Source organism: Oncorhynchus clarkii, chromosome 16 (genome assembly GCF_045791955.1).
Source record: "Oncorhynchus clarkii lewisi isolate Uvic-CL-2024 chromosome 16, UVic_Ocla_1.0, whole genome shotgun sequence".
Classification (NCBI taxonomy): domain Eukaryota; kingdom Metazoa; phylum Chordata; class Actinopteri; order Salmoniformes; family Salmonidae; genus Oncorhynchus; species Oncorhynchus clarkii.
Window position 1 is genome coordinate 74,243,427 of NC_092162.1, and position 22,193 is coordinate 74,265,619.

General features: G+C 45.0%; 1 protein-coding gene across 4 annotated transcripts in view; it reads right to left on the minus strand.

The window, feature by feature from the left end:
- Positions 1–22,193, minus strand: part of LOC139369013 (RNA binding motif protein 10) — an 85,120-nt gene that overhangs the window by 44,727 nt on the left and 18,200 nt on the right. For 3 of the 4 annotated variants that reach the window (XM_071108581.1, XM_071108583.1, XM_071108580.1), the window contains exons 5-10: positions 17,857–17,943; positions 17,712–17,772; positions 6,628–6,801; positions 5,361–5,521; positions 2,424–2,521; positions 1,467–1,554 (exon numbers count right to left, since the gene is read on the minus strand). In XM_071108581.1, the coding sequence (XP_070964682.1) occupies positions 1,467–1,554; positions 2,424–2,521; positions 5,361–5,521; positions 6,628–6,801; positions 17,712–17,772; positions 17,857–17,943 (669 nt within the window). The remainder of the gene's footprint in view (positions 1–1,466; positions 1,555–2,423; positions 2,522–5,360; positions 5,522–6,627; positions 6,802–17,711; positions 17,773–17,856; positions 17,944–22,193) is intronic. The other variant, XM_071108582.1, reaches the window with a different exon arrangement.

Sequence of the window (22,193 nt, forward strand, 5' to 3'; positions counted from 1 at the left end):
ACCACTGGGCAGCAGCGATGGCTGTACTGGTACTGGTTATATATTATTAGAATGGTTACCTGGGTAACAGACCACTGGGCAGCAGCGATGGCTGTACTGGTTATATATTATTAGAATGGTTACCTGGGTAACAGACCACTGGGCAGCAGCGATGGCTGTACTGGTTATATATTATTAGAATGGTTACCTGGGTAACAGACTACTGGGCAGCAGCAATGGCTGTACTGGTTATATATTATATATTATTAGAATGGTTACCTGGGTAACAGACCACTGGGCAGCAGCGATGGCTGTACTGGTTATATATTATATATTATTAGAATGGTTACCTGGGTAACAGACCACTGTGCAGCAGCGATGGCTGTACTGGTTATATATTATTAGAATGGTTACCTGGGTAACAGACCACTGTGCAGCAGCGATGGCTGTACTGGTTATATATTATATATTATTAGAATGGTTACCTGGGTAACAGACCACTGGGCAGCAGCGATGGCTGTACTGGTTATATATTATTAGAATGGTTACCTGGGTAACAGACCACTGGGCAGCAGCGATGGCTGTACTGGTTATATATTATTAGAATGGTTACCTGGGTAACAGACCACTGGGCAGCAGCAATGGCTGTACTGGTTATATATTATATATTATTAGAATGGTTACCTGGGTAACAGACCACTGGTCAGCAGCGATGGCTGTACTGGTTATATATTATTAGAATGGTTACCTGGGTAACAGACCACTGGGCAGCAGCGATGGCTGTACTGGTTATATATTATATATTATTAGAATGGTTACCTGGGTAACAGACCACTGTGCAGCAGAGATGGCTGTACTGGTTATATATTATTAGAATGGTTACCTGGGTAACAGACCACTGTGCAGCAGCGATGGCTGTACTGGTTATATATTATTAGAATGGTTACCTGGGTAACAGACCACTGGGCAGCAGCGATGGCTGTACTGGTTATATATTATTAGAATGGTTACCTGGGTAACAGACCACTGGGCAGCAGCGATGGCTGTACTGGTTATATATTATATATTATTAGAATGGTTACCTGGGTAACAGACCACTGTGCAGCAGCGATGGCTGTACTGGTTATATATTATTAGAATGGTTACCTGGGTAACAGACCACTGGGCAGCAGCGATGGCTGTACTGGTTATATATTATATATTATTAGAATGGTTACCTGGGTAACAGACCACTGTGCAGCAGCGATGGCTGTACTGGTTATATATTATTAGAATGGTTACCTGGGTAACAGACCACTGGGCAGCAGCGATGGCTGTACTGGTTATATATTATATATTATTAGAATGGTTACCTGGGTAACAGACCACTGTGCAGCAGAGATGGCTGTACTGGTTATATATTATTAGAATGGTTACCTGGGTAACAGACCAATGGGCAGCAGCGATGGCTGTACTGGTTATATATTATATATTATTAGAATGGTTACCTGGGTAACAGACCACTGGGCAGCAGCGATGGCTGTACTGGCAGCTGTAGCAGCACTCACTCTACTACCATCAGTCAGAAACACATCCCTGAAGAGAGGGAGGGAGGGAGAGAGAGGGAGGGAGGGAGAGGGAGGGAGGGAGGGAGGGAGGGAGGAGAGAGGGAGGAGGGAGGAGAGAGGGAGGAGGGATGGGGAGATGGATTAGAGAGGGAGGGAGGGAGGAAGGGAGAGAGAGGGAGGGAGGGAGGAAGTGGGAGAGAGAGGGAGGGAGGAAGGGGGAGAGAGGGAGGGAGGAGAGAGGGAGGAGGGATGGGGAGATTAGAGAGGGAGGGAGGGAGGAAGGGAGAGAGAGGGACGGAGGGAGGAAGAGAGAGGGAGGGAGGGAGGAAGGGAGAGAGAGAGGGAGGGAGAAACATAAGCACAAAACATATTCCTTCCTAAAAAACTATAAGAATATAGGCTGGTTTCCCCGACACAGACTAACGATTAAACATAGTCCTGGACTACAAATTCAATGGAGAACTGAGGCTTCAACTGTGTCTGGGGAAACAGGCCCTAAATATGTCTTAGTTCACAATGGCAGTGGTGTGTCTGTGTCTCTCTGTGTGTCTCTCTGTGTGTCTCTCTCTGTGTCCCTCTGTGTCTCTCTGTGTGTCTCTCTGTGTGTCTCTCTGTGTGTCTCTCTGTTTGTCTCTCTCTGTGTGTCTCTCTGTGTGTCTCTCTGTGTGTCTCTCTGTGTGTCTCTCTCTGTGTCCCTCTGTGTCTCTCTGTGTGTCTCTCTGTGTGTCTCTCTGTGTGTCTCTCTGTGTCTCTCTGTGTCTCTCTCTGTGTCTCTCTGTCTCTCTGTGTGTATCTCTGTGTCTCTCTCTGTGTCTCTCTCTGTGTCTCTCTCTGTGTCTCTCTGTGTGTCTCTCTGTGTGTCTCTGTGTTTCTGTCTCTCTGTGTTTCTGTGTGTACCGTTTGGATCCTTTGGCGAACTCAACAGAGATGGCCTTCCCGTTTATAGAGAGAGTTGGCTGTAAGGCCTGCAGGATCTGGAGCAGCTGAGATGCTTCCTGCAACACACGGACGAACGCAGACACACAAACACAGTGTCAAACAATTACTACAGTAGACAGCTGTATGTATCTCCCCACCACTACAGTAGACAGCTGTATGTATCTCCCCACCATTACAGCTGTAGGTATCTAAAACAACTACAGTAGACAGCTGTAGGTATCTCCCCACCAATACAGCTGTATGTATCTCCCCACCAATACAGCTGTATGTATCTCCCCACCAATACAGCTGTATGTATCTCCCCACCAATACAGCTGTATGTATCTCCCCACCAATACAGCTGTATGTATCTCCCCACCAATACAGCTGTAGGTATCTCCCCACCAATACAGCTGTAGGTATCTCCTCATCACTATAGTAGACAGCTGTAGGTATCTCCTCATCACTACAGTAGACAGCTGTAGGTATCTCCTCATCACTATAGTAGACAGCTGTAGGTATCTCCCCACCACTATAGTAGACAGCTGTATGTATCTCCTCCCCACTACAGTAGACTGCTGTAGGTATCTCCCCACCAATACAGCTGTATGTATCTCCCCACCAATACAGCTGTATGTATCTCCCCACCAATACAGCTGTATGTATCTCCCCACCAATACAGCTGTATGTATCTCCCCACCAATACAGCTGTAGGTATCTCCCCACCAATACAGCTGTATGTATCTCCCCACCACTACAGTAGACAGCTGTAGGTATCTCCCCACCACTACAGTAGACAGCTGTATGAATCTCCCCACCAATACAGCTGTAGGTATCTCCCCACCAATACAGCTGTAGGTATCTCCCCACCACTACTGTAGACAGCTGTATGAATCTCCCCACCAATACAGCTGTATGAATCTCCCCACCACTACAGCTGTAGGTATCTCCCCACCACTACAGTAGACAGCTGTATGAATCTCCCCACCAATACAGCTGTAGGTATCTAAAACAACTACAATAGACAGCTGTAGGTATCTCCCCACCATTACAGCTGTAGGTATCTCCTCACCACTATAGTAGAGTTGTCGGTACTTCCTCACCACTACAGTAGACAGCTGTAGGTATCTCCTCACCACTACAGTAGACAGCTGTAGGTATCTCCCCACCACTACAGTAGACAGCTGTAGGTATCTCCTCACCACTACAGGTGTAGGTATCTCCTCACCACTATAGTAGACAGCTGTAGGTATCTCCTCACCACTATAGTAGACTGGTTTCCGTATCTCCTCACCACTACAGTAGACAGCTGTAGGTATCTCCTCACCACTACAGTAGACAGCTGTAGGTATCTCCCCACCACTACAGTAGACAGCTCTAGGTATCTCCTCACCACTACAGTAGACTGCTGTAGGTATCTCCTCACCACTACAGTAGACAGCTGTAGGTATCTCCTCACCACTATAGTAGACAGCTGTAGATATCTCCTCAACATTATAGTAGACAGCTGTAGGTATCTCCCCACCACTACAGCTGTAGGTATCTCCTCACCACTATAGTAGGCAGCTGTAGGTATCTCCTCAACACTATAGTAGACTGCTTTCCGTATCTCCTCATCACTACAGTAGACAGCTGTAGGTATCTCATCACCACTACAGTAGACAGCTGTAGGTATCTCCCCACCACTATAGTAGGCTGCTTTCCGTATCTCCCCACCACTACAGTAGACAGCTGTAGGTATCTCCTCACCACTACAGTAGACTGCTGTAGGTATCTCCCCACCACTACAGCTGTAGGTATCTCCTCACCACTATAGTAGACAGCTGTAGGTATCTCCTCACCACTATAGTAGACTGTTTTCCGTATATCCTCACCACTACAGTAGACAGCTGTAGGTATCTCCTCACCACTACAGATGTAGGTATCTCCTCACCACTACAGTAGACTGCTGTAGGTATCTCCCCACCACTACAGCTGTAGGTACCTCCTCACCACTATAGTAGACAGCTGTAGGTATCTCCTCACCACTACAGATGTAGGTATCTCCTCACCACTACAGTAGACTGCTGTAGGTATCTCCCCACCACTACAGCTGTAGGTACCTCCTCACCACTATAGTAGACTGTTTTCCGTATATCCTCACCACTACAGTAGACAGCTGTAGGTATCTCCTCACCACTACAGATGTAGGTATCTCCTCACCACTACAGTAGACTGCTGTAGGTATCTCCCCACCACTACAGCTGTAGGTACCTCCTCACCACTATAGTAGACAGCTGTAGGTATCTCCTCACCACTACAGTAGACAGCTGTAGGTATCTCCCCACCACTACAGTAGACTGCTGTAGGTATCTCCCACCACTATAGTAGACTGCTGTAGGTATCTCCCCACCACTATAGTAGACAGCTGTATGTATCTCCTCCCCACTACAGTAGACTGCTGTAGGTATCTCCTCACCACTATAGTAGACATCTGTAGGTATCTCCTCACCACTATAGTAGACATCTGTAGGTATCTCCTCACCACTATAGTAGAGAGTTGTTGGTATCTCCTCACCACTATAGTAGACATCTGTAGGTATCTCCTCACCACTATAGTAGACTGCTTTCCGTATCTCCTCACCACTACAGTAGACAGCTGTAGGTATCTCCTCACCACTACAGTAGACTGCTGTAGGTATCTCCCCACCACTATAGTAGACAGCTGTAGGTATCTCCTCACCACTATAGTAGACATCTGTAGGTATCTCCTCACCACTATAGTAGAGTTGTCGGTACCTCCTCACCACTATAGTAGACATCTGTAGGTATCTCCTCACCACTATAGTAGAGAGTTGTTGGTATCTCCTCACCACTATAGTATACATCTGTAGGTATCTCCTCACCACTATAGTAGAGTTGTTGGTATCTCCTCACCACTATAGTAGACAGCTGTAGGAAAGCGAAGCCCCGGTTGAGTTGTGTCTGCTTATCTTTGATCAGTCGAACATTCGAAGGGGACAGAGTAGCGAAGGGAGACAGAGTGGACAGGATGGACTCCAGGGAGGTATGGGGACCCAGGTTCCTCAGGATCAGAGCTGGAGAGAAGAGAGAGAACATTAGAAGGAGACAGAGTAGCGAAGGGAGACAGAGTGGACAGGATGGACTCCAGAGAGGTATGGGGACCTCAGGATCAGAGCTGGAGGTGGGAGAGATTGAATTGATGTATTAATAGATGTATTGGTTGATTGATGTATGATATAAACTCTGTAAAAATCCAAATCATTGTAAAAGGTTTAAACACTGTTTTCTATGGTTGTTCTATGAACCATAAACAATTAATTAATGAACATGCACCTGTGGAACGATTGTTAAGACACTAACAGCTTACAGACGATAGGCAATTAAGGTCACAGTTATGAAAACTTAGGACACTAAAGAGGCCTTTCTACTGACTCTGGAAAAACACTAAAAGAAAGATGCCCAGGGTTCCTGCTCATCTGCGTGAACGTACCTTAGGCATGCTGCAAGGAGGCATGAGGACTGCAGATGTGGCCAGGAAGGACGCCTACATCTTTATAGTATTTATTTATCTGTTATTTTACCAAGTAAGTTGACTGAGGACATATTCTCTTTCACAGCAACGTCCTGGGGAATAGTTACAGGGGAGAGGAGGGGGATGAATGAGCCAATTGTAAACTTTGTAGTTACTGAGTGTATTGATACACACTGATAGCCTGGTTCCTCTCTAGGTTTCTTCCTAGGTTTTGGCCTTTTCTAGGGAGTTTTTCCTAGCCACCGTGCTTCTACACCTGCATTGCTTGCTGTTTGGGGTTTCAGGCTGGGTTTCTGTACAGCACTTTGAGATATCAGCTGATGTACGAAGGGCTTAATAAATACATTTGATTTGATTTGATTTTTGATTTGCATCCAAAGTGTAATTAATAACTTCACCATGCTCAAAAGGATATTCAAATGTCTGCTTTTTATTTATTTATATACCAATAGGTACCCTTCTTCGCGAGGCATTGGAGAGCCTCCCAGATAATTATTCCACTTTGACATTATGGGATTGGCCTACACACATCTCAATTTAACCCATTTTAAATGTATTTCACTTGCTTTGTAAACATACGTTTCCCATGCCGATAATGAATTGACCGAATAAATATATTGAGAGTGAGATAGAGAGAGTTGGACTCACTGTCGTTGGCCACCTCAGGCTGTTGTGTGTTAGTTGCCCCGGCCTTGGTGAGGGCAGTAGAGGTGGCAGCAGCAGGCTGGTAAAGGGCGTGGAGGGGCAGTAATCCCTGGGCACCATCCATCTGATGCCCCCCCAGGGGTAACTCCCTCAGCTGGGGCAGTTTCAGCTCTGCCTCTGGAGGTAAGACACAGAGTGAGATATCTGCCGGGAGGCAGCCCATTTGGGGGGGACAGGGTTTGCCATTTTACAACAATTCTATTGGTTACATTTCGCTCAATCAAATCAAGACCGACAGTGTTACATTTAACACGAGTGTCTATATGGTTCGACACTTTTCAGCAGAAATATAACTCCTTTTCAGCAGAAATATAACTCATTTTCAGTGCGGCTTTCCGGACACCCCTGCTTTTCAGTGTTCAATTAACACACTGTTTAGTGTAGAGCCTCGTTTGCATATTTCCCAGAATGCCTTGTCTTTTGAGTGAATTGTAAAGTTACCAGCCAAGACTGTATTTGTTAGTGATAGAGACATGGCTATTGCAGTCTTCCATTGTCACTCCTGTGGCCTTCACCAAGTGAGATCCTAAGCGGGGAAAAAAAAAATCTAAACTTTATTCGTCACATGCTTCGTAAAACAAAACAAAAAATAATAGAACAATTAAAAAATAATAACACAAGGAATATATACACATTGAGTAGCGATAACTTGGTTCAAAACACAGGGTACCAGTACCAAATAGATGAGCAGGGACTACTAGGTAATTGAGATAGAGTGGGGCAAAAAAGTATTTAGTCAGCCACCAATTGTGCAAGTTCTCCCACTTAAAAAGATGAGAGGCCTGTAATTTTCATCATAGGTACACTTCAACTATGACAAACAAAATGAAAAAATCACATTGTAGGATTTTTAATGAATTTATTTGCAAATTATGGTGAAAAATAAGTATTTGGTCAATAACAAAAGTTTATCTCAATACTTTATATACCCTTTGTTGGCAATGACAGAGGTCAAACGTTTTCTGTAAGTCTTCACAAGGTTTTCACACACTGTTGCTGGTATTTTGGCCCATTCCTCCATGCAGATCTCCTCTAGAGCAGTGATGTTTTGGGTAATTACGAGGTAATTGAGATAAATATGTACATGTAGGTAGGGATGAAGTGACGGGTCAACAGGATACAGAGCATTCGGAAACTATTCGCACCCTTTCACATCTTCAACATTTTGCTACGTTACAGCCTTGTTCTAAAAATGGATTAAAAAGAAAATGTGCATCAATCTACACACACTATCCCATAATGACAAAGCAAAAACAGGTTAAGACATTTTTGCTAATTTATTTATTTATTTATTATTTATTTATCTAGAGATAAATCAGATTCAGACTGAAGGGTGTAATGCAGTAGGGAGTTGTAGTTTCTCTAGAGATAAATCAGATCCAGCCTGAAGGGTGTAATGCAGTAGGGAGTTGTAGTTTCTCTAGAGATAAATCAGATCCAGCCTGGAGGGTTTGATGCAGTAGGGAGTTGTAGTTTCTCTAGAGATAAATCAGATCCAGCCTGGAGGGTTTGATGCAGTAGGGAGTTGCAGTTTCTCTAGAGATAAATCAGATCCAGCCTGGAGGGTTTGATGCAGTAGGGAGTTGTAGTTTCTCTAGAGATAAATCAGATTCAGACTGAAGGGTTTGATGCAGTAGGGAGTTGTAGTTTCTCTAGAGATAAATCAGATCCAGCCTGGAGGGTTTGATGCAGTAGGGAGTTGTAGTTTCTCTAGAGATAAATCAGATCCAGCCTGGAGGGTTTGATGCAGTAGGGAGTTGTAGTTTCTCTAGAGATAAATCAGATTCAGACTGAAGGGTTTGATGCAGTAGGGAGTTGTAGTTTCTCTAGAGATAAATCAGATCCAGCCTGGAGGGTTTGATGCAGTAGGGAGTTGTAGTTTCTCTAGAGATTAATCAGATCCAGCCTGGAGGGTTTGATGCAGTAGGGAGTTGTAGTTTCTCTAGAGATAAATCAGATCCGGCCTGAACGGTGATGAAGTAGGGAGTTGTAGTTTCTCTAGAGATAAATCACATCCAGCCTGGAGGGTTTGATGCAGTAGGGAGTTGTAGTTTCTCTAGAGATAAATCACATCCAGCCTGAACTGTGATGTAGTAGGGAGTTGTAGTTTCTCTAGAGATAAATCACATCCAGCCTGAACTGTGATGTAGTAGGGAGTTGTAGTTTCTCTAGAGATAAATCACACCCAGCCTGAACTGTGATGTAGTAGGGAGTTGTAGTTTCTCTAGAGATAAATCACATCCAGCCTGAACTGTGAGTTGTAGTTTACATAACCTAAGTGATAATTGGTATTCAGCAGCCATAAAGCCTTATTACTTTGAAGAACTACTAAAATAGTGATTGTGTCAAACATCAGCTCTATAGAAATGAGATGACTTGGAAATAAAGAAATAAATCAAATAAAACAAAATGTACAACTATAACCAGTCACTACCACTACTATAACCAGTCACTACCACTACTATAACCAGTCACTACCACTACTATAACCAGTCACTACCACAACTATAACCATTCACTACCACTACTATAACCAGTCACTACCACTACCACTACTATAACCAGTCACTACCACTACTATAACCAGTCACTACCACTACTATAACCAGTCACTACCACAACTATAACCATTCACTACCACTACTATAACCAGTCACTACCACTACCACTACTATAACCAGTCACTACCACTACTATAACCAGTCACTACCACTACTATAACCAGTCACTACCATTACAGTAACAAGTCACTACCACTACTATAACCAGTCACTACCACTTCTATAACCAGACACTACCACTACTATAACCAGTCACTACCACTACTATAACCAGTCACTACCATTACAGTAACAAGTCACTACCACTACTATAACCAGTCACTACCACTTCTATAACCAGACACTACCACTACTATAACCAGTCACTACCACTACTATAACCAGTCACTACCACGACCACAACTATAACCAGTCACAACCACTACTAGAACTATAACCATTCACTACCACTACTATAACCAGTCACTACCACAACTATAACCATTCACTACCACTACTATAACCAGTCACTACCACTACCACTACTATAACCAGTCACTACCACTACTATAACCAGTCACTACCACTACTATAACCAGTCACTACCATTACAGTAACAAGTCACTACCACTACTATAACCAGTCACTACCACTTCTATAACCAGACACTACCACTACTATAACCAGTCACTACCACTACTATAACCAGTCACTACCACGACCACAACTATAACCAGTCACAACCACTACTAGAACTATAACCAGTCACTACCATTACTATAACTATAACCAGTCACAACCACTACTAGAACTATAACCAGTCACTACCACTACTATAACCAGTCACTACCATTACAGTAACAAGTCACTACCACAACTATAACCAGTCTCAACCATTACAGTAACCAGTCACTACCACAACTATAACCAGTCTCAACCATTACAGTAACCAGTCACTACCACTACTATAACCAGTCACTACCATTACAGTAACAAGTCATTACCACAACTATAACCAGTCTCAACCATTACAGTAACCAGTCACTACCACAACTATAACCAGTCTCAACCATTACAGTAACCAGTCACTACCACAACTATAACCAGTCTCAATCATTACAGTAACCAGTCACTACCACAACTATAACCAGTCTCAACCATTACAGTAACCAGTCACTACCACAACTATAACCAGTCTCAACCATTACAGTAATCAGTCACTACCACAACTATAACCAGTCACTACCCCACAACTATAACCAGTCACTACCATTACAGTAACCAGTCACTACCACAACTATAACCAGTCACTACCATTACAGTAACCAGTCACTACCACAACTATAACCAGTCACTACCATTACAGTAACCAGTCACTACCACAACTATAACCAGTCTCAACCATTACAGTAACCAGTCATTACCACAACTATAACCAGTCTCAACCATTACAGTAACCAGTCACTACCACAACTATAACCAGTCTCAACCATTACAGTAACCAGTCACTACCACAACTATAACCAGTCTCAACCATTACAGTAACCAGTCACTACCACAACTATAACCAGTCTCAACCATTACAGTCACCAGTCACTACCACAACTATAACCAGTCTCAACCATTACAGTAACCAGTCACTACCACAACTATAACCAGTCTCAACCATTACAGTAACCAGTCACTACCACAACTATAACCAGTCTCAACCATTACAGTAACCAGTCACTACCACTACTATAACCAGTCACTACCACTACTATAACCAGTCACTACCACTACTATAACCAGTCACTACCACTACTATAACCAGTCACTACCACGACCACAACTATAACCAGTCACAACCACTACTAGAACTATAACCAGTCACTACCATTACTATAACTATAACCAGTCACAACCACTACTAGAACTATAACCAGTCACTACCACTACTATAACCAGTCACTACCACTACTATAACCAGTCACTACCACTACTATAACTATAACCAGTCACTACCACTACTATAACCAGTCACTACCACAACCACAACTATAACCAGTCACTACCACTACTAGAACTATAACCAGTCACTACCACTACTATAACTATAACCAGTCACTACCACTACTATAACCAGTCACTACCACTACTATAACTATAACCAGTCACTACCACTACTATAACCAGTCACTACCACAACCACAACTATAACCAGTCACTACCACAACCACAACTATAACCAGTCACTACCACTACTATAACTATAACCAGTCACTACCACTACTATAACCAGTCACTACCACTACTATAACTATAACCAGTCACTACCATTACAGTAACCAGTCACTACCACAACTATAACCAGTCACTACCACTACTATAACCAGTCACTACCACTACTATAACCAGTCACTACCACAACTATAACCAGTCACTACCACAACTATAACCAGTCTCAACCATTACAGTAACCAGTCACTACCACAACCACAACTATAACCAGTCACTACCACAACTATAACCAGTCTCAACCATTACAGTAACCAGTCACTACCACGACCACAACTATAACCAGTCACTACCACTACTATAACCAGTCACTACCACTACTATAACTATAACCAGTTATTTCCACTACTATAACCAGTCACTACCACTACTATAACCAGTCACTACCACTACTATAACTATAACCAGTCACTACCACAACTATAACTATAACCAGTCACTACCACTACTATAACTATAACCAGTCACTACCACAACCACAACTATAACCAGTCACTACCACAACTATAACCAGTCTCAACCATTACAGTAACCAGTCACTACCACGACCACAACTATAACCAGTCACTACCACTACTATAACCAGTCACTACCACTACTATAACTATAACCAGTTATTTCCACTACTATAACCAGTCACTACCACTACTATAACCAGTCACTACCACTACTATAACTATAACCAGTCACTACCACTACTATAACCATTCACTACCACTACTATAACCAGTCTCAACCATTACAGTAACCAGTCACTACCACGACCACAACTATAACCAGTCACTACCACTACTATAACCAGTCACTACCACTACTATAACCAGTCACTACCACTACTATAACTATAAACAGTCACTACCACTACTATAACTGTAACCAGTCACTACCACTACCACTACTATAACCAGTCACTACCACTACCATAACCAGTCTCAACCATTACAGTAACCAGTCACTACCACGACCACAACTATAACCAGTCACTACCACTACTATAACCAGTCACTACCACTACTATAACCAGTCACTACCACTACTATAACCAGTCACTACCACAACTATAACCAGTCACTACCACAACTATAACAGTCTCAACCATTACAGCAACCAGTCACTACCACTACTAGAACTATAACCAGTCACTACCAATACTAGAACTATAACCAGTCACTACCACTACTATAACCAGTCACTACCACTACTATAACCAGTCACTACCACTACTATAACCAGTCACTACCACAACTATAACCAGTCACTAACACTACCACTACTATAACTATAACCAGTCACTACCACTACCACTACTATAACTATAACCAGTCACTACCACTACTATAACTATAACCAGTCACTACCACTACTATAACCAGTCACTACCACTACTATAACTATAAACAGTCACTACCACTACTATAACTGTAACCAGTCACTACCACTACCACTACTATAACCAGTCACTACCACTACCACTACTATAACCAGTCACTACCACTACTATAACTATAACCAGTCACTACCACTACTATAACTATAACCAGTCACTACCACTACTATAACTATAACCAGTCACTACCACTACCACTACTATAACCAGTCACTACCACTACCACTACTATAACCAGTCACTACCACTACTATAACTATAACCAGTCACTACCACTACTATAACTATAACCAGTCACTACCACTACCACTACTATAACCAGTCACTACCACTACTATAACTATAACCAGTCACTACCACTACTATAACCAGTCACTACCATTACTATAACCAGTCACTACCACTACTATAACCAGTCACTACCACAACTATAACTATAACCAGTCACTACCACTACTATAACCAGTCACTACCACTACCACTACTATAACCAGTCACTACCACTACTATAACCAGTCACCCCCACTACTATAACAAGTCATTACCACTACCACTACTATAACTATAACCAGACACTACCACTACTATAACCATTCACTACCACTACTATAACCAGTCACTACCACAACTATAACCAGTCACTACCACTACTATAACTATAACCAGTCACTACCACTACTATAACTATAACCAGTCACTACCACTACCACTACTATAACCAGTCACTACCACTACTATAACCAGTCACTACCACTACTATAACTATAACCAGTTATTTCCACTACTATAACCAGTCACTACCACTACTATAACTATAACCAGTCACTACCACTACTATAACCAGTCACTACCACTACCACTACTATAACCAGTCACTACCACTACTATAACTATAACCAGCCACTACCACTACTATAACCAGTCACTACCACTACTATAACCAGTCACTACCACTACTATAACTATAACCAGTCACTACCACTACCACTACTATAACCAGTCACTACCACTACTATAACCAGTCACTACCACTACTATAACTATAACCAGTCATTTCCACTACTATAACCAGTCACTACCACTACTATAACCAGTCACTACCACTACTATAACTATAACCAGACACTACCACTACTTTAACTATAACCAGTCACTACCACTACTATAACCGTCACTACCACTACTATAACTTATTTTAAAACCAGGAATACTTTTAAACAACTATCAAACATACCACATTTTCTTCAGGACCACAACTAAGGCCAAAAATAGATTGTATTTGTATTTGTCACTACCACAACTATAACAGTCTCAACCATTACAGCAACCAGTCACTACCACTACTAGAACTATAACCAGTCACTACCAATACTAGAACTATAACCAGTCACTACCACTACTATAACCAGTCACTACCACTACTATAACCAGTCACTACCACTACTATAACCAGTCACTACCACAACTATAACCAGTCACTAACACTACCACTACTATAACTATAACCAGTCACTACCACTACCACTACTATAACTATAACCAGTCACTACCACTACTATAACTATAACCAGTCACTACCACTACTATAACCAGTCACTACCACTACTATAACTATAAACAGTCACTACCACTACTATAACTGTAACCAGTCACTACCACTACCACTACTATAACCAGTCACTACCACTACCACTACTATAACCAGTCACTACCACTACTATAACTATAACCAGTCACTACCACTACTATAACTATAACCAGTCACTACCACTACTATAACTATAACCAGTCACTACCACTACCACTACTATAACCAGTCACTACCACTACCACTACTATAACCAGTCACTACCACTACTATAACTATAACCAGTCACTACCACTACTATAACTATAACCAGTCACTACCACTACCACTACTATAACCAGTCACTACCACTACTATAACTATAACCAGTCACTACCACTACTATAACCAGTCACTACCATTACTATAACCAGTCACTACCACTACTATAACCAGTCACTACCACAACTATAACTATAACCAGTCACTACCACTACTATAACCAGTCACTACCACTACCACTACTATAACCAGTCACTACCACTACTATAACCAGTCACCCCCACTACTATAACAAGTCATTACCACTACCACTACTATAACTATAACCAGACACTACCACTACTATAACCATTCACTACCACTACTATAACCAGTCACTACCACAACTATAACCAGTCACTACCACTACTATAACTATAACCAGTCACTACCACTACTATAACTATAACCAGTCACTACCACTACCACTACTATAACCAGTCACTACCACTACTATAACCAGTCACTACCACTACTATAACTATAACCAGTTATTTCCACTACTATAACCAGTCACTACCACTACTATAACTATAACCAGTCACTACCACTACTATAACCAGTCACTACCACTACCACTACTATAACCAGTCACTACCACTACTATAACTATAACCAGCCACTACCACTACTATAACCAGTCACTACCACTACTATAACCAGTCACTACCACTACTATAACTATAACCAGTCACTACCACTACCACTACTATAACCAGTCACTACCACTACTATAACCAGTCACTACCACTACTATAACTATAACCAGTCATTTCCACTACTATAACCAGTCACTACCACTACTATAACCAGTCACTACCACTACTATAACTATAACCAGACACTACCACTACTTTAACTATAACCAGTCACTACCACTACTATAACCGTCACTACCACTACTATAACTTATTTTAAAACCAGGAATACTTTTAAACAACTATCAAACATACCACATTTTCTTCAGGACCACAACTAAGGCCAAAAATAGATTGTATTTGAAAAGAACATGAGCAGGAGATGCACTGAGGTTCTTAATGCAGCTGGTTGCCACGCCAGATACTGACTGTTTCATACCTTGGTGGCCTCGCCAGATACTGAGTGTTTCATACCTTGGTGGCCTCGCCAGATACTGAGTGTTTCATACCTTGGTGGCCTCGCCAGATACTGAGTGTGTCATACCTTGGTGGCCTCACCAGATACTGACTGTTTCATACCTTGGTGGCCTCGCCAGATACTGACTGTTTCATACCTTGGTGGCCTCGCCAGATACTGAGTGTTTCATACCTTGGTGGCCTCGCCAGATACTGACTGTTTCATACCTTGGTGGCCTCGCCAGATACTGACTGTTTCATACCTTGGTGGCCACGCCAGATACTGACTGTTTCATACCTTGGTGGCCACGCCAGATACTGACTGTTTCATACCTTGGTGGCCTCACCAGATACTGACTGTTTCATATCTTGGTGGCCACGCCAGATACTGACTGTTTCATACCTTGGTGGCCTCACCAGATACTGACTGTTTCATACCTTGACGACATTGAGACACGATCACGGGGACACTAAACCCACTCCCTCCTCCTTGGTGGCCTCACCAGATACTGACTGTTTCATACCTTGACGACATTGAGACACGATCACGGGGACACTAAACCCACTCCCTCCTCCTTGGTGGCCTCACCAGATACTGACTGTTTCATACCTTGACGACATTGAGACACGATCACGGGGACACTAAACCCACTCCCTCCTCCTTGGTGGCCTCACCAGATACTGACTGTTTCATACCTTGACGACATTGAGACACGATCACGGGGACACTAAACCCACTCCCTCCTCCTTGGTGGCCTCACCAGATACTGACTGTTTCATACCTTGACGACATTGAGACACGATCACGGGGACACTAAACCCACTCCCTCCTCCTTGGTGGCCTCACCAGATACTGACTGTTTCATACCTTGATGACATTGAGACACGATCACGGGGACACTAAACCCACTCCCTCCTCCTTGGTGGCCTCACCAGATACTGACTGTTTCATACCTTGACGACATTGAGACACGATCACGGGGACACTAAACCCACTCCCTCCTCCTTGGTGGCCTCACCAGATACTGACTGTTTCATACCTTGACGACATTGAGACACGATCACGGGGACACTAAACCCACTCCCTCCTCCTTGGTGGCCTCACCAGATACTGACTGTTTCATACCTTGATGACATTGAGACACGATCACGGGGACACTAAACCCACTCCCTCCTCCTTGGTGGCCTCACCAGATACTGACTGTTTCATACCTTGACGACATTGAGACACGATCACGGGGACACTAAACCCACTCCCTCCTCCTTGGTGGCCTCACCAGATACTGACTGTTTCATACCTTGACGACATTGAGACACGATCACGGGGACACTAAACCCACTCCCTCCTCCAAAATCAATGACTATTTTTTATGAAAAACCTTTGTCTCCCAGGCCACCTGTTGCCAACGCCTAAATGACCTCAACTGGAACAACCATTTCAGTAACGGGTGCAACATGTTCAAGTAACAGATTTAATTTGTTTAGATTTATTTTTATTTTATTTCAGTAGCATTAGATTAATTCATGCACATGCAAAAACATAGATATTGAAACAATAAAATAAAAAAATCTAAATGCAATAGAGCATGCTGGGAAATATGAAAATGATGGGCGTGGTTTTGGTTCAACACTGGATATTAACACCAACCCTGGGGTTGTTTTACACCAATGAGTGTTAATTTAACACCTGAATCAACACTAGAACTGTTACACCAGGTAACACTGGACAATTTGCTGTGCATTTCCGTATTTTAAATTATTTCAAGTAGTATTTGAACCCAGGCCTGTTTTAAACTAACCCCAGCTGTGTGTAATTTAGCTAAACTACAATATATATTTACCTGATTTGGGAACACCACACTTGAAGCACTTCTCTCTCCTCTTGAAGTTCTGAACCCCACACTGGTAGAACAGCAACAGAGATGGTCAGTACCAAGCTACACACACAAACTAATGCACGCAATACACGTGGTGAGGCCCTTGTACCTTGTTACAGAGCCAGTCCTCGTTGGCCCGTGGTTTAGGTTCACTGTAGTGCATAGACACCCTCTGGTCTAGGACAGACAGAACCATCTGAAAGAGAGAAAGGATAGGGGGGAGAAAAGGAAGGAAGGAGAAAAAGAGAGAGAAGGGGGGGGGAGAGGGATGGAGAGAGAGAGAGAGAGATAGAGAAAGAGAAAGAGAAAGAGAAAGAGAAAGAGAAAGAGAGAGAGAGAGAGAGAGAGAGAGAGAGAGAGAGAGAGAGAGAGAGAGAGAGAGAGAAAGAGAGAGAGAGAGAGAGAGAGAGAGAGAGAGGGGGGATGGGGAACAAAGATTGATTACTATAGATAGGTGGGTCACATGCTAGAGAGAGAGAGAGAGGACCCAACTCACAAGATTAAGGCTGAGAGAGAGAGAGAGAGGAAAAGCGAGAGAGAAAGAAGAATTGAGGTCAAAAGAAAGAGGACGAGAGAAATGTAACCTTCGAGGGAAATTGGGAATGTAGATGTAGACCGGCCTCCCTGACAGCCGTGTGAATGTAGACCGGCCTCCCTGACAGCCGTGTGAATGTGCATTAACCAGCCTGACAAGGGGACCCTGGTCCCAGCATTAACCAGCCTGACAAGAGGACCCTGGTCCCAGCGTTAACCAGCCTGACGAGGGGACCCTGGTCCCAGCGTTAACCAGCCTGCCCTACAAGGGGACCCTGGTCCCAGCGTTAACCAGCCTGCCCTACAAGGGGACCCTGGTCCCAGCGTTAACCAGCCTGACAAGGGGACCCTGGTCCCAGCGTTAACCAGCCTGCCATTCAGGGGGACCCTGGTCCCAGCGTTAACCAGCCTGCCCTACAAGGGGACCCTGGTCCCAGCGTTAACCAGCCTGCCCTACAAGGGGACCCTGGTCCCAGCGTTAACCAGCCTGACAAGGGGACCCTAGTCCCAGCGTTAACCAGCCTGCCAAGGGGACCCTGGTCCCAGCGTTAACCAGCCTGACAAGGAGACCCTGGTCCAAGCGTTAACCAGCCTGACAAGGGGACCCTGGTCCCAGCGTTAACCAGCCTGCCCTACAAGGGGACCCTGGTCCCAGCGTTAACCAGCCTGCCCTACAAGGGGACCCTGGTCCCAGCGTTAACCAGCCTGACAAGGGGACCCTAGTCCCAGCGTTAACCAGCCTGCCAAGGGGACCCTGGTCCCAGCGTTAACCAGCCTGACAAGGGGACCCTGGTCCCAGCGTTAACCAGCCTGACAAGGGGACCCTGGTCCCAGCGTTAACCAGCCTGACAAGGGGTCCCTGGTCCCAGCGTTAACCAGCCTGACAAGAGGACCCTGGTCCCAGCGTTAACCAGCCTGACAAGGGGACCCTGGTCCCAGCGTTAACCAGCCTGACAAGGGGACCCTGGTCCCAGCGTTAACCAGCCTGCCAAGGGGACCCTGGTCCCAGCGTTAACCAGCCTGACAAGGGGACCCTGGTCCCAGCGTTAACCAGCCTGACAAGGGGACCCTGGTCCCAGCGTTAACCAGCCTGACAAGGGGTCCCTGGTCCCAGCGTTAACCAGCCTGACAAGAGGACCCTGGTCCCAGCGTTAACCAGCCTGACAAGGGGACCCTGGTCCCAGCGTTAACCAGCCTGACAAGGGGACCCTGGTCCCAGCGTTAACCAGCCTGACAAGGGGACCCTGGTCCCAGCGTTAACCAGCCTGCCCTACAAGCAGCAGAAAGTGATCAGAATGAGCAGTAGAGGGGACAGCAGGTGGGTCTGTGGTTAACCCCTCCATATCATGTCATAATGTGTCCCATGTTTCTCTGTATAACGCCATTCAGGTATAGAAGGGAAGACGCCCATGACTCCACCCCTCCTGAACCCCCCCCAGACCCCATTCACCCCCTTCCCTCAGAGAGAGGGATAGAGCGAGGGAGGAACGAGAGAGAGGGATAGAGCGAGGGGGGAAGAGGGAGCGGGATAGAGCGAGGGGGGGAGAAGGATAGAGCGAGTGGGAAGAGGGAGAGGGATAGAGCGAGGGGCGGGAGTGAGAGGGATAGAGCGAGGGGCGGGAGAGAGAGGGATAGAGCGAGGGGGGAAAGAGAGGGATAGAGCGAGGGGCGGGAGAGAGAGAGGGAGAGAGCGAGGGGGGAAAGAGAGGGATAGAGCGAGGGGGGAAAAGAGAGAGGGATAGAGCGAGGGGCGGGAGAGAGAGGGATAGAGCTAGGGGGGAAAAGAGAAAGGGATAGAGCGAGGGGGGAAAGAGAGGGATAGAGCGAGGGGGAAAAGAGAGAGGATAGAGCGAGGGGGGAAAGAGAGAGGGATAGAGCGAGGGGGAAAAGAGAGAGGGATAGAGCGAGGGGCGGGAGAGAGAGGGATAGAGCGAGGGGGGAAAAGAGAGAGGGATAGAGCGAGGGGGGATAGAGAGGGATAGAGCGAGGGGGAAAAGAGAGAGGGATAGAGCGAGGGGGGAAAGAGAGAGGGATAGAGCGAGGGGGGAAAAGAGAGGGATAGAGCGAGGGGGGAAAGAGAGAGGGATAGAGCGAGGGGGGAAAGAGAGAGGGATAGAGTGAGGGGGGAAAGAGAGAGGGATAGAGCGAGGGGGGAAAGAGAGAGGGATAGAGCGAGGGGGGAAAAGAGAGGGATAGAGCGAGGGGGGAAAGAGAGAGGGATAGAGCGAGGGGGAAAAGAGAGAGGGATAGAGCGAGGGGGAAAGAGAGAGGGATAGAGCGAAGGGGGAAAGAGAGAGGGATAGAGCGAGGGGGGAACGAGAGAGAGGGATAGAGCGAGGGAGGAAAGAGAAGGATAGAGTGAAGGGGGAAAGAGAGAGGGATAGAGCGAAGGGGGAAAGAGAGAGGGATAGAGCGAGGGGGGAACGAGAGAGAGGGATAGAGCGAGGGGGGAACGAGAGAGAGGGATAGAGCGAGGGGGGAGAGAGAGAGGGATAGAGCGAGGGGGGAACGAGAGAGAGGGATAGAGCGAGGGAGGAGAGAGAGGGATAGAGCGAGGGGGGAACGAGAGAGAGGGATAGAGCGAGGGGGGAACGAGAGAGAGGGATAGAGCGAGGGGGAACGAGAGAGAGGGATAGAGCGAGGGGGGAGAGAGAGAGGGATAGAGCGAGGGGGAGAGAGAGAGGGATAGAGCGAGGGGGGAGAGAGAGAGGGGTAGAGCGAGGGGGGAGAGAGAGAGGGGTAGAGAGAGGGGTAGAGCGAGGGGGAGAGAGAGCGGGATAGAGCGAGGGGGGAGAGAGAGCGGGATAAAGCAAGGGGTGGGAGAGAGGGATAGAGCAAGGGGTGGGAGAGAGAGGGATAGAGCAAGGGGGAAAAAGAGAGAGGGATAGAGCAAGGGGTGAGAGAGAGGGATAGAGCAAGGGGTGGGAGAGAGAGGGATAGAGCAAGTGTCGTAGGGTTTTGAAGTCCTCTGAAAGAAGGTAAAAAAGAGAGCGAGGAGAGAGAGTGAAAAGGGTCTGATGTGCATTGGTGTGTCAAGACAGTTATACCACAGACCACATCAGCATCATTTATACCACAGACCACATCAGCATCATTTATATCACAGACCACATCAGCATCATTTATACCACAGACCACATCAGCATCATTTATACCACAGACCACATCAGCACCATTAATACCACAGACCACATCAGCATCATTTATACCACAGACCACATCAGCATCATTTATACCACATACCACATCAGCATCATTTATACCACAGACCACATCAGCATCATTTATACCACAGACCACATCAGCATCAGTTATACCACAGACCACACAAGCACCAATTATACCACATCAGCATCATTTATACCACAGACACACATCAGGTACGCCACAGACAAGAATCAACATCATTTACACCACAGATTTACATCAATTATACCACATCAGCATCAATTATAACACATCAGCACCAATTATACCACAGACCACATCAGCATCAATTATACCATATCAGCATCAATTATACCACAGACCACACCAGCATCAGTTATACCACAGACCACATCAGCATCAATTATGCCACACCACATCAGCATCAATTATACCACATCAGCATCAATTATACCACAGACACACACCAGCATCAATTATACCACATCAGCATCAATTATACCACATCAGCATCAATTATACCACATCAGCATCAATTATACCACAGACACACATCAGCATCAATTATACCACATCAGCATCAAATATACCACAGACACACATCCGCATCAAATATACCGCATACTCATCAATTATACCACATCAGCATCAATTATACCACAGACCACATCAATTATACCACACCACATCAGCATCAATTATACCACATCATCATCAATTATACCACATCAGCATCAATTATAC